The sequence below is a fragment of the Typopeltis vanoorti genome, chromosome 11, assembly GCF_054136105.1.
Source record: "Typopeltis vanoorti isolate ZY-2024b chromosome 11, IOZ_Tvanoo_1.0, whole genome shotgun sequence".
Lineage (NCBI taxonomy): Eukaryota > Metazoa > Arthropoda > Arachnida > Uropygi > Thelyphonidae > Typopeltis > Typopeltis vanoorti.
Window position 1 is genome coordinate 24,899,216 of NC_143559.1, and position 14,935 is coordinate 24,914,150.

Here is a 14,935-nt window from a genome sequence, read left to right on the forward strand (position 1 = left end):
CTGTACAGATACTTTCATGGATAGAGCTCTGCTGAACTGACCACTATTATTCCTCTACTCTCCTCCAAAATCATTAAAAAAAAGAGCCATTCTAGCCAACACCCTTTTACAGTCCATCTTGAAATTCACCAAACCAACTTCACTGCCTCCTCTTTCATTCCATCCACTTCTGTCCTTTGGAGCAGTTTACAACCCTCAGTTGTTCAAACAAAATGTGAACAGACTCTGCCTCTCTTCTGTTCCTCTTGCCCACACACAGCACTAATGTGCTAAAGGTCTTATGGCATTTCATGTCTGGATCAGATTTATAAAGAAGATAAATGTTACTAAATATTTATGTAGAAGTCTGTAAAGCAAAGCTTTTCATCAGAACCTAGTACTACTTTGCTATACTGTTGCAAGTGTTAGATCTTGAATGGGAGAATTTATAAAAAAAATTAATTCATTCAAGATTTAACAAGTCTAACATATCAGCAAGGAGAAACTTGTACTTAAGCTATCAAAAAGATTGTAAATAGGGCTATAAATACCTTTAAAAGTAGAATTATAAAACAAAACTTGTTTATTCAAATCTAAGTAAAAATGTGCAGTTTGTAAAAAGTAACTATAAAAGGGTATTCTATGTGAAATGAAATGTTTATCAAAGTGTAAACAAAAGTCCAAATTTCGTGGGCGGACCATTCGGGTGAACGTTTGGCTTGAGGCATAAGCATTTACACAGAAAGCAGTGCTAGTTCGTTTTCCGGTGAAGATGCCACACAAGGAGATGCAGTATACTAGATCATCTCACAGGAAAAGGAGACGAGTGCCGTGCAGAAGAACGCGGCAGTAAAGAGGGCGCCAAGAGTACAGAATAAAAGAGGTTTGCTTCCCTCATTAGAGGCTTTTTTTTCTTGTTCTCCTGACCCTTTCCGGGTGTTTTACATGGTTGGACATTGGGCCTCTCTCTCTCTCTCTCACATTCTGATGGATTTGGGATTGTCCTGAGATGTTAGATGTCGGCACCTGCAGTTCCAGCGCCCTGACTAGCTATCTCCTTGGGACAGAATTCCTGACCGGTAGCTCTGACGAAGACTAGCGGCATCAGAACCAGATAGATGTGGGCACATCGCCAGATGTTCGGTAAAGCCAAGTAGGATGACTTCTATGAGTAACCATGTGGATAAAGGCCAAGCGGAGATGTTCTGACCCCAATTCAAGGAAGAAGGATCGAGCTGTGTAAGATGAAAATGTGAATTAAGTGACAGATCGGTTAAATCTTCCCAAGAGCTGGTAGCATACAGAATTTTGTTATTCCTTTCCCACTTAGAGTGAAGAAATGTTATATAGTTAGTGAGCAAGGACAATGTAGTATAGAACTCTTAGGTAATTATCGATGATAGCAATGGCTTAACTCCACTGAGCATTTTGTTAGAGAAAGTTTACAGATGATTTGCGACAGGTATTTTATGTGAATAACTAAAGTAATTTAGAAGAGAATTGAATGGATGAAATTTAAGACTTGTATATTGTGTAGTTTAATGCTTAATCTTATAGAAGGAGCTAATGATTGTATCCAGTTGTGTTTTAGTTGGTTTAACTAGTTCTTTACTTTAGAATGACATGAAATTGACTGAATGCATGAATGTAAATGTATAACTTTAAGATCTCAATAAATGTGCTTTATATTTTGAGGCTGACATTAGCCTGAGAATGAATTCAAATTACCACTCATAAAATCAGAACCTAAGCGGAGTAGAATAGATGTTTAAGAGCCACGATTGCAAAAGATATTAAGCATAGTTGTTATTGAGAATTTCAGTACTAAGAATAAGTGTTAGATTCTTCACCTCTGTATGTTATCTGAGAGGGGTTCCCTGGTTAAGAATTCCTTCTAACCTAAAGATATTGGCTGGTGCAGCGTAACAAATAAATTTGCCAGTATCTGATCGTGAGACAATCTCAGACAGTAATCACAAAGGATTTTGTCCCTAACAAAGGATAAACCCTTTGTCTCAGTAATTGATACACGTGATTAATCTGGAAATCGGTCAGATATATGGATAGTTTTTTAATATCGTGTACTGAAGGCAAAATTTAGGTCTAGATTTTGAGAGTAATTAGGGTAAAAGCAAATTAGATCTAAATGAGGAAAAACAAGTATAAATTAAAACAAAACCACGAAAGTGGTGACGTAACACAAGGTTCTAAGGAAATAAAAAAAAAAAAATTACTATATATTATTAATAAGGATGAAATGAAATTTACTACACTCTACTTGCATAGAAAACTAACTTTTTATGAACTATGCATTACCAGACGAGTACAGTATTTTCAACAGTATTTTCATAATAATTAAACGAGATCTTACTGATTCTTAATATACAATATTGGGGCTCTCTGGAGTGCTGTTTCCAATACTGGACCAATACGATATTCAGTATTAGGAGGTAATGGTGAACCTGATCCTGGCAGGTTAGAACCAGATGTTAATTGAGGTAGAGTACCTCCACTCTGACCTTGTGTACGCTCCATTTCTTGAAGATAACGAAGAGCCAAATCACCTGCTTTCACAAAACATGTAATAATCTGTTCCTCTCTTTCTGCTGCTTTAAATTTGCTAGTTGATTGACAGGGCACATTTTCTAGACATAATCCTATATCAAACCAGAAAATGTAAAGGAACTTTAATAAAATTATATAAATAAAGCTGGAATATTAACCATATGTAGTTAATATTATGTGTGATACCACTTAAGATAAATTTTGTTATTTTATTTATTTATTTATTTATTGCCTTTTCAAAGGAAGAATATCATACTAATAATAACTGATCATACTAATAATAATAGTAACAGCAGTAATTCTTAATAATTCCCTAATAATAAATTATATGGTAACTCAGTAATAATTTTGAATGATTTCTAATAATAAATGATGATAATTCACTAATAAAAACCAATAATAATTCTTAATTCTTATGACATGTCATAAAATTCATCATTATCAATTTCCTGTTATATACCCTCAAGGGATATTCATTCAGGCTACTATGACAACACTGCATGATTAAGTTTACATTACCATTAAATCTACTATCAACAATTTTATTTGAAATTAGTCCATTATCCAACATTATTACACCTAACATTTCATGCCTCTAATGTATTTCTGACTGAATCAGTCCACCTAGACCTTCATCTTCCTCTGGGTCTCTTTTCTGCAATCTTGACATCAAACACCTGCTTTGCTAATCTTTCCTCACCCACCACCTAAGATTGGCTCTGTTCACACATTCTTGAATGCTAACAATGTCAAGTTCCTTTCTAATATCTTCATTTTTAATATGATTCTGCCATTGATACTATTTGTTAATTCCCTTGTCTTTCTCAGAACCCTCATATCTGTGGTCTCTAGTCTTTGATCAAGTGCTTTATTTCTACATCAACTCTTGGATGCATAACTTAAAACTTGTTTGAACACTGTCGTGTATACTGCTAGTTGAATGTTTTGGCCAATTTTTCTCTTATTCCATATAAATCTATTCAACTTGCTCCCGACCATACCTTTGTTTTGCTTATTCTGTTGTAGTCTATTTCCAGATTTAACTTGCCATCTTCAGTAAAAACTCTCTAAATAGGAGAAATGTTTTACTGGTTCTATAGGCTCACCATTCAGAATACAGCTATAGTTTTCTATGTTCCTACCTATATTCATAGTTTGGGTCTTTGTAGTGCTAATTTTCATGTCAAATTTATTACATCTGCTATTCAATTTAGTTACAGAATTCTGAAGACTTGTACTGAATCTCCAATTCTAATATCAGGTTTAATGCCACTTTCTTTCATAATGTTATCCATATAGATGATGAATAAAGGTGAAGATATGCCTTGTCTTACCCCTGATTTTACATCAAACCATCTTCCTATATTTCCTTCAATTCTAACTGCTGACTTATAACTTAAATATAGATTATGTATTGCTCTGTATAATGTTCCATTTACCCCATATAATTGTAGTGTTTTGAAAACTTTTCTCTCATAAGAGAAAAGCTTTTTAAAACACTCAAGTTATTTGGATTAAAATCCAGATAAGATTTATCTGCATGACTTAATAGAGAAATTCCTCTAATTCTCAACATTCAGCTTTATTCACTTTTTTATAAATGGGAACTATGAGAGTTCTACTCCAATCATCAGGAATTCAATCCTCCAATTTATGTAGGGTAGCCACTGAAAAACTTTTATACCTCCATATTTAAGCATTTCTGGCTGAATATCATATACTCCTGCTGTTCTTCCACCTTTCAAGTGTTTGATTTTTCTACCTCAAGTATTGATATGTACTCCTGTTTGCATTCCTCTTGAAAATTTTGTCACTGCTTGCTTGTTTCATTTAACAGTCTTTCAAAGTAACTACTGCAGACATCTAGGATATCTGATTCTTCTAATTCTCAAAAAATCCTCTTCTCATAAGAAGTAGAGGATTTTTTCACCTGGAAACTCGGATTTTCGTTCCCCAGAACAAGCAAATCGGCCCCGTGAACACGTGCATTTACAGGCATAGGACACACTGGGAGGCATAGGGCTAACCACCTCATCCTCGAGTTACAGTTGCGACATTCAAGTATACTTGGAAAGGTAGTGAGCACTTAAGCGTCTGTTAGGACCACTGATAGAATAATGATGACCTTTCCGATGAGCACATGTGAAATGCAATAACTTCATTCATTCTTGCATACGTGCTGTTTGAATGAGACAGTGTTAGTGCCTCGTGTTAATTCAAAAATGGAACTAACAGCAGTGACAGAATTTTATTTTAAACTGAGGATATGAGCTTCAGAAACATTTAATGATCTTTAAGCAGTGTACAGGAATGAATGTTTATCACATTATGAGTTTGAGTGTTTGCAAAATTTGAGATGGTAGGGATTCAACAGATTACAATCCATTACCAAGAAAGCCTCTCAGTTTGAACCAATGAAAATGTAGACAGTACCCAGATGACAGTACTGAACAAACAGCTGAATGTTGCTGTATGATAATGTGCTTGCACATTATGTATTAAACATAAAACAGCTTCTCATTTCCAAACGCATCACAGTGCTCAGACACCAGCCATATTTAGCACCAGAAGACTTTTTTTTTGTTTCTGAAATAAAAAATGAAATTCAAAGGACAACAGTATGACTCAGTAGATGTCATTCAGAAGAGTGTGACTACCATGCTCAATGCTAGACTTTGATACCTACCAGTGGTGTTTCAAAAAGTCATATATGTATGATGGAAGTCATACATATACGAATGACAAACATTTTCTTGAGTTATGGGAAGATTATATTGAAAATACAGAAATTATTATTCTTCCTGTAGCTACTCTTTATTTTTATGTGAATTTTGTCTTGTTATTTAATGGGCAATACTACTATCTGCATAGTACTATCACAATATCCTATACAACCAGGGGTGTAGTCCTAAAAGAAATAGTGCCAGGGCTCTACCTTGGAAACAAAAATCCAGAGCACAAAGTGCGGCATTATTATTATTATTATTATTATTGCGATGGCCATATGACAGAGAGATTGCCTTGTTTTCTAAAACAAAAATGACAAGAGCGGCAAGCTGCTATTTTTTTGACCGAAAGCTGGAAATGCATTAAAGTCTCATTATTATAATTCTTATAATTTATTATAATGAATTTAAAAATTTTAATAGTTTTAAAAAAGTACCAGGGCATCGCCCTGGCCCGACTACACCTCTGTATACAACCCTATGTTGGTATGGCTGTCTGATTACCTTTAAGTGGAAGATGAATTTTATCATCATGCAGCAGATCATCTCTCTCACTGTTTACTAGAGACCTGAAGCAGACTGAAAAGAATGCTGACCAAAAGTCTGCTGACCAAACATGGAAGCAGACTTCCATGTTTGGTCAGCAGAGAGAGCTTTTCAGATAATATAAAAAATAAACAAATAAATAATAAAGTAAAAAAAAAATAATAAAAAAAAGTCCTTAGTCCACCCAGCACTAATGTACTATATAGATTTAGAACCTTTTGTAGGTGGGAGACACATAAAAAAAAGTTTGAAATTGTTCAAAAGTTGAATTCTCAACTGGTGATATTTCTGTTGCTTTTGTGAGATCACAATATATGCAACATTAAAATCAAGTTGTGGTACTTTTGTAAAAATCTACAGTGCATAGAAAGTTTTACAGCACATCTCATTTTTGGCTTATACACTACAAACATAAAATTTACTGTGTTTAATATTTTGACAACAAAAGTTGAATTTAAAAACGACACTGAGTCCCAAAATAACTACAGTATTCATACAGTTATTCCATCATAACAAAAATAAGAGGGTAAATCTAACAGGTGCTTACACATTATCATTCAAAAACCAACAAAGATAAAAAGACAATTATATTTAATCACATTGGTAAACTTGCAATGCATACAATAAAATCACATTGCCAAGAATGATAATGTTATTATCAAGAATAAATGGTTATACCCAGAACTCATTTTTCCTGGGAGTGGGAGGGGAGGGAGGAGGCATTAGCCATGAAACAACAAGAACAAAATTTCATAAATATGATTAGATATCCCCACATTATTTCCATGCAGCACTAATTTCAACTGCATTTTTAAAGCTACCTAACAATAAAATTTCTTCATGATAAGTATTCCTCTCCTATGTAAGGAACACATTTACTTCCGTTTTCCATCAGTTATTCCAAAATCTAGTAGTAACATAGAGAGAGGGGTTAATTTCATCATCCGGAAGTCCAATGTTCTTCACAAGTATTTAAAAAATTTCTCATTTGTCACTTTTACTACATATGTTCTGACTAAATTCTGATCACATCACATGCCAGTTTTTCTTGACTTATGCTAATTAGATCCCAAAAAGCAATGGTGAATGATTAAAATAAATAAAATAATATAGAACATAATAATAATAGATTTAGTTTAATCCTTTATCCCAGTGAGAGCAAACAAAGTTTGCGCCTGAAAATATCTTCAGGACTAAATATAGTGTTGTACTATCTTATCCAGTAAGTAGTGCAACACCAAATTTTTCATCATCAAAATAATATAGAAAAAATATATGTTATAATTTAGTGCCATTTTTGGGCAATTCAGACTCTTATTCTGAAATACTTTGAAAAATTTTAGTAAAGCCAACATGCAATTGAAATACATTTAATTAATATTATAATTGGTATACACAGGAATAAGGCAAGATGATACTAATAACAAGAAATCCATGATGTTCATTATTAATATTATTATAATTACCTGAAAAGCTACCTGAAAAATAAATTCTTATGTATTAATAAAAATTATGGCTAAAAAAATAAATAAATAAATAAATAAACTAAAACAGCTAAAAAAATATAAAACACCTACAAAATTAATCTAACAGTAACTCCAACTAATCTCCTTGTACCATTGCAAACCTGATGATTGGATAATACAGACATTATCTCTGAGATCAACAGCAGAGAAAAAAATGAGAATACCATATGCAAGATGAAATATGGAAAAACTCTTAGCAAAAGGCGAGATAAATGCTGAACTGTTAAAATCTGGATTAGAAGAATTATTACCTATTCTAGTGAAACTCTAAAATAATGTTATCAGTGAATACATTATAGACCAGTGGCTAAAATCAAAGATAATCCTATTATACAAGAATTATTGTAAATCAGAAAAACAATTATAGACCAATCAGTCATATTTCCCATAGCTATAAGTTGTTCATCAGAGTAATCCAAAACAGAATCATTAGCTAACTAGAAGCAAATCAATCATATGAGTAAGCAAGAAGAAACTTTTCTACAACAGATTACCAACATACAATAAATCAAATTATCAAAAAAAATAACGAATATAATAATGACATCATAGCTCACACTGCTCTTTTAAATGTTCTAGTGGAACAAGGTATAAATGCTAGTGGATAAGGATCTGAAATTTAGGGGACATATAGCCAAAATTGTGAAGACAACACACAGCTTCTGGGAATGATGCAGAGGATACTGACTTGTAGAAGTAGGGAGATTCTTGTTCCATTGTATAAGGCTTTGATTAGGCCACACATGGACTATTGTGTCCAGATTTGGTCACCTGGTTTTCAGAAGGATCCAGAGGCGACTGACTAAGATAGTTCTAACCTCTGGAATGTCAAGTATGAGGAAAGATTGAGAAGATGCAACTTGCAGTCTGGTGGACAGGAGGAGGGGAGATATGATAGAGACCTACAAGTTATTAAGGGGCTGTTATAGGATCAATGCTGGAGAGGTTCTATAGAAAATAGTAGGAGATCAGAGGGAAAACCAGAGGTCATCCCTGGAGGGTGTGAGTAGGGGAGTGAGAAGCAGGTTTTTTTCATGCAGAGTTGTGAATGATTGGAATGTCTTGCCTGAGAGTGTGGTGTCTGCAAAGAATTTGAGTATGTTTAAGGCACGGTATTATGAGCTATGTGTTTGATAAAAGGACCTCCTAGATGAGTCTCTGACTCCATGGGATCTTGGGTAATAATATCAAACTAATTCAAGATATTTACAGCAAAAGTTAGGCAGCTGTTTGCACAGAAAGAAAGAAAGTGCAGGGTACTTCCCAATTAACAAAGGTGCTGCCCCAATAGCCCTTAGACTTTTTACAGCCTGTGTTTAGAAAACTTCACTGAATCAACAAAGATATCACTTACTTTAGGAAAGAAACTAAACAATCTTTGATTTGCTGATACATCACAAAAACTGTCAATCTTATTCAAAAAACCAAACAGTTAAAGTGGAAGAACTAGGCTGGCCATGAAGCTAGGATGAAAGATGATAGATGGACAGCCCTTATTACAGTTTGGATTCCCAGAAAGAGCAAGAGATCAAGAAGAAGCCATAAAACGAGACAGAAAGATAAAATCACAGGAATAACAGGAAACAAATGGATGAGAGTGGTTCACGAGAGAGAGAAGTGTGAAGAAACTGGGAGAAGCCACTGGCAGTGGAATTCCACAGGATGATAAAGGCTACACTGCACTGAAACAATTTTAACATAATTCAGAAGCAATCTGTAAAAACATACTTCCAAATGAGCTTTTCTAAATTAACTTTTTTTTTTCAAATAACTACATTTAGAAGGTAATATTACCTTTCACAGCAAATGATTCAGCCACTACTTTCATGATACGATTTGTCAGCTGTTTTTCAGTAAGGCTATCAAGTCCTGCTTTATTAATGTGTGAAAGTGATTCTTCATAAAATCCTTGAGCATAAAGGAGTTTAGCCAATAAAAGATGTCCATCTCTAAGAACTCCAAGCTATACAAAGAAAATATTTTATATTTTCAGATATTAAACTCTAAAGTAATTTTGTTTTATATGCAATGTATGTAAGATAAGTAAATGCAAACTGAAATTTTTAATCAATTACAGCTAGCTAGCAAGCCACTGCAATGTTCACTATGGTCTATTAGCCAAACAGGGCCAACTAACAATTGTTATCAGGTCATCAATAAAAAGCATCAACTGATAGAGCCAAAGTGTTGTTTAATATAAATCATGTTGACATCAAAGTCATAAGCATGAATGCATTCAAATAAAGCTACAAACTATATGTAATTCTTTACCAGATGCACAAGCATAACAGCTTCCTACTGAATTTGTTAATTTTATTTCTGTTCTAATTTCTAAAAAACATAAAAATCTATAACTAGAAAAAGGATATCAGGCAATTATCTTCACTTAAGTATAATATCAGATGTTCGTCTTTAAATGCATCTACTCTAATATGCACATGTTGAACATATGCAATATGTACAAATCATGTGTCTCAGTGCTTACAGGAATCCAGACCCCCCCCTCTATTTCTAACATAACTTCTCTATTGGTAGCAGCAACAACAACCATCATCTACTTCAACCACCCAAACTACACTCTGCATGATTCCTTCAAACCCAAAGACAGTGCTTGTACAGTCATGGAATGTCTTCTTGAATCTTCTCTCCCTCTGACCTTCTCTGGATCAAAATATCCTTGTCCCTTTCTGCTGCAATCTATTATTCTCAAAATTCTGATAGCTCTGACCTCTGAATTTCTATTTTTATTTATGAAGATTGGATAATTAGATTGTAGAAAATCAAACAGGTGAATAGATTGGCTTCTCTTTTCCAATTACCCCAATCATGCTGAAGAAATGCTGAAATATTTGCCATCAGCAATGATCTGAAACAAATCTTTCACCTATCTGACAGATAATCCTCACCATTCTCCAAATGCTCCTTTTAGCATTTCTCAGTGCCAGTTCAATTTACAAATATGGCATAGATGAGCGCTCTTATAACTCAGGCCATATCTCATCCAAGTTTATTTTCTACAGGCTGCATTGCCCTCAGCCTTTAGACATGACACTAAAGTGATGCCAAATAGGAAAACCTCGATTTCTACTCTTCCTTCCCATCACTAAGTTACTGTTTCATTATGTCCCTTGTGCAAGGTCAGACTGTAGACAGCAGAAAACTCATAATTTTCACAAAAATTCAACACCACTGAAACACAATGAAACATAATAGATTTAGTTTAATCCTTTATCCCAGTGAGAGCAAACAAAGTTTGCGCCTGAAAATATCTTCAGGACTAAATATAGTGTTGTACTATCTTATCCAGTAAGTAGTGCAACACCAAGGCAACTCGTGGCAAAGGTGGAGCAAGCTACCAGGCACTTCTAACCCAGTATCTCCCATAATGCAAAACACATTTCCTATGTGGATATGTATACTGTTATGCATTAAAGGGATTGGCCATTTAATGCATAACAGTATACATATCCACATAGGAAATGTGTTTTGCATTATGGGAGATACTGGGTTAGAAGTGCCTGGTAGCTTGCTCCACCTTTGCCACGAGTTGCCTTGGTGTTGCACTACTTACTGGATAAGATAGTACAACACTATATTTAGTCCTGAAGATATTTTCAGGCGCAAACTTTGTTTGCTCTCACTGGGATAAAGGATTAAACTAAATCTATTATAGTCTAACCTAGTGATAAATAAATTTTCAACAATGAAACAGATTCAACTGTGTCAGCAAGAAAAAAATGCTCAAAGATTTCAGTTGTTCATGGATTAAACCTGTCTTGTCTTTATATGGTGCCGAAGCTACAGTGTAAGCCAGTGTATGCTATAATTGTCTCACAACTGGAGGAACCTGTAAATACATACAATGATGCATATCTATAATAACAGGTATAATAAATCTATATTATAAAAGTTAAAATACAAACTTATTTAATACTGACCATTTACAAACAAACTTACATTATAGCCTACCAGTTTCGCCGGCAAACTGTCTGGCTTTTTCAAGGCATTTACGGAAAGACATAAAAACTAGTAAATGCAAATTGAAAGGAACATAAAAAAACGTTGTAAACCAACTAGTACCTAAGGTTACACATTCACGTGACAGAGAGGACTTATTGTTCTTATTCATTATCACACATGCGTGTTTGTTGTAAACGTGTAACGTGATTACTGGCTGGCTGTAGTTCAGATTGATTTAGAGAGAGGATCAGGTTTTTCCACGAACTGTTTAGGATTGCACCCTGATTTCTGTTGAGGTTTCTGCCGGTTATTAATATTATTGTAGCTTCCTTGAATAAACGATGTCTGTAGTCGTCATCCAGATATGGCATGGAGCTGTTTTGACACTCTATCGTATGGTTAGACGTACAGAAATGATGTGCTAAGCCAGAAGAGATACTTCTGTTGTGGTTTACATCACCAACATGTTCTTTTTGTCTGATTTCTAAACTCCGTGAAGTTTGTCCGATGTAGGCAAGACCACAAGAGTAAGGAATGTAATATACTCCTGGATATTTGTAGAATGGCACCTTATCTTTTGGGGATCCTAAAACTTGTCAGATGCTGGTGGTTGGTTTGAAGACCGCTCTGATGTTGTAGGCTCTTAGTATTCTGGCTATTTGATAAGAAATTGACTTGATGAAAGGGATCACTACAGTAGAAATGTGCTGGGAGTGTGATTCTTCTTGTCTGGGGGGTATCATGGTATAGATATTTTTTGATGATGTTTTGAGGATATCCATTTTGTGATAATGCATTGGCTATTAGTGAGAGTTCAGTCTGTGTATCCTCCTCTTCTGATATAAACTTTCTGGCCCTATATTTCAACATGTGGATAATGCTCAGTTTGTGTGTCTTGTGATGGTTTGAAGTATAATGAAGAGGAGGATACACACACTGAACTCTTACTAATAGCCAACACATTATCACAAAATGGATATCCTCCAAACATCATCAAAAAATATCTATATGGTGACAATCCCCAGACAAGAAGAATCGCGCTCCCAGCACATTTCTACTGTAGTGATCCCTTTCATCAAGTCAATTTCTTATCAAATAGCCAGAATACTAAGAGCCTACAACATCAGAGTGGTCTTCAAACCAACTACCAGCATCAGACAAGTTTTAGGATCCCCAAAAGATAAGTTGCCATTCTACAAATATCCAGGAGTATAGTACATTCCTTACTCTTGTGGTCTTGCCTACATCGGACAAACTTCACGGAGTTTAGAAATCACACAAAAGGAACATGTTGGTGATGTAAACCACAACAGAAGTATCTCTTCCGGCTTAGCACATCATTTCTGTACGTCTAACCACACGATTGAGTGGCAAAACAGCTCCATGCCATATCTGGATGACGACTACAGACATCGTTTATTCAAGGAAGCCACAATAGTATTAATAACCGGCAGAAACCTCAACAGAAATCAGGGTGCAATCCTAAACAGTTCATGGAAAAACCTGATCCTCTCTCTAAATCAATCTGAACTACAGCTAGCCAGTAATCACATTACACGTTTACAACAAACACGCATGCATGATAATGAATAAGAACAATAAGTCCTCTCTGTCACGCGAACGTGTAACCTTAGGTACTAGTTGGTTTACAACAATTTTTATGTTCCTTTCAATTTGCATTTACTAGTTTTCATGTCTTTCCGTAAATGCCTTGAAAAAGCCAGACAGTTTGCTGGCGAAACTGGTAGGCTATAAAACGACCAAATATGTTTAGTTTAAGTCTATATTATACCAATATAATCATAAATTTTATTCACTCAACAATTCTGTTCAATGCAGTATAAACCTCATGACTCCTCATATACTTTGTAGTTAAAATGCACAAAAAAACTTCTTTTTCATCAATTTTTATTCCTTTATATCAAAATCTTGAGGCACACTGGTTGAAAATTGCTGGTCTATAGCATAGCAGCATTAGAACTGTCCAGAAAGAAACCTTGCTCTAGAGACTAGACATGGAATTTTTCAAGTCACTTCAGGACTCCATAAGCAGGGTTGTAATTTTTGTTTGCAAACTCATCACTTTTTCATTAATAATAATTTATATTTCAGCATCATTCCCTTCATTTTTTAGAAAGAAAGCTTGTTTTGCGTGCGTGCGTGCGTGTTTTCTCTCTCTCTCCCTCTGTATATTTGTGTGTGAATTTATACATATTTGTGTGTGTGTGTGTGAGAGAGAGAGAACACATGGTGGTACTAAATGACTAGTTTCTGTCATGAGAAATCAAGAAGATACTAACCACTATCATTAGATCTGTCCTTTTCTCTAGAATCATTTTCTATTCCACTGTTTTAAGTCTAGAACAAGTTTTCCTTTATCAACTATGTTGAAACGGCCCTTAATGTCAATAATATTCACTATTTTATTATTTTCCTAATCTTCATGGAGTCAAGGCTCATCATGGGAGGTCAACACTAAGTCTATCATACCACTCCTTAAATGCATCCAGTCTTCACCAACATCCTTTCAAGCAATGCATTCCATACTTCTGCCGCCTCTCCATGCAATAAACTTACTTCTTACCCTTTTACTTACCACTCCCTTCTGCAGTTTCCAGGGTTGGCCCCTTGTCTTTGCTCTTTCCTCTCATTCTACCATATGAAAAATCTCCTCAGTGTTAACATAATAATAACCCTTCAATAGCTTAAATGTTGTGATCATATTCCCCCCCCCACACACCTTTGTCTTCTATCGCTAAGCTCTTCAATCTGCATACCCTCAGTCTATCCTCATAAATTAACATTGTACAGTCTTGATATCATTTTTGTTATCTATCTCTGCACCCTCTACAAGGTTGCTTCATCCTCTTCACATCCCAGTGATCAAATCTGCACACAGAAATCCAGATGTGGTCTGATCAAAGCTTTATGGGGCCATCACACTTTTATATCTCATGGTCAATGTCCTCCTCAACATCACAGCAGTTCTCTGAGATGTCTTCAACAACCTTTGCAATATCTCCTAGGAACTTCGAATCCCTATCGAAAATCACACCAAGATTTCTTGCTTTCTCACTTCTTCCAATATAACTCCAACTAAGTGAGTAAGAAGCATCGCATCTCTGGATCCCAAATTTTAAAACCTTACATTTAGTTGCATTAAAATGACATCCTCATTTATTTGCCGACCCTTCCATATTATTCATATCCTCTTGAAGAGCCAAAACATCAGCACTATTACTAATAACCTTCCCAAGCTTCACATCATCTGCAAACAACTGAAGATCTCCCTGTAGTCCTGTAACAATATCATTAAGATAAAGATTGAACAGTAATAGTCCCAGGAAAAAAATGCAAACAAATAAATACTAGTTCATATTACAAATATCATCTCCTCTTCAGGTTGGGTGCTGTGGCAATGCTCCCAACTTTGGCAATGGTGAGTGGTGAAGGCCAGCCAAATTCCAAAAAAAAAAAGTTAGAACTAAAATCATCTGTAGCATACAAACACAAGGGCACACAAATAGGCATTAGTCAGAATTATAAACATCACCTTCTTTCCAGGTTGAGTACTATGGAAATGCACCAACTCCCTGTGCAACAGTGAGACGGATAAAAACCAGTTCTGTATTG

The 14,935-nt window shown here is 35.0% G+C and overlaps 1 protein-coding gene across 2 annotated transcripts in view; it reads right to left on the reverse strand.

Annotated features, from left to right (window-relative positions):
- Ttc7 (tetratricopeptide repeat domain 7) overlaps positions 1-14,935 on the reverse strand; it is a 371,341-nt gene that overhangs the window by 279,909 nt on the left and 76,497 nt on the right. For both annotated transcript variants that reach the window (XM_090400945.1, XM_090400946.1), the window contains exons 3-4: positions 9,137-9,305; positions 2,351-2,636 (exon numbers count right to left, since the gene is read on the reverse strand). In XM_090400945.1, coding sequence (XP_090257071.1) covers positions 2,351-2,636; positions 9,137-9,305 — 455 coding nt within the window. The remainder of the gene's footprint in view (positions 1-2,350; positions 2,637-9,136; positions 9,306-14,935) is intronic.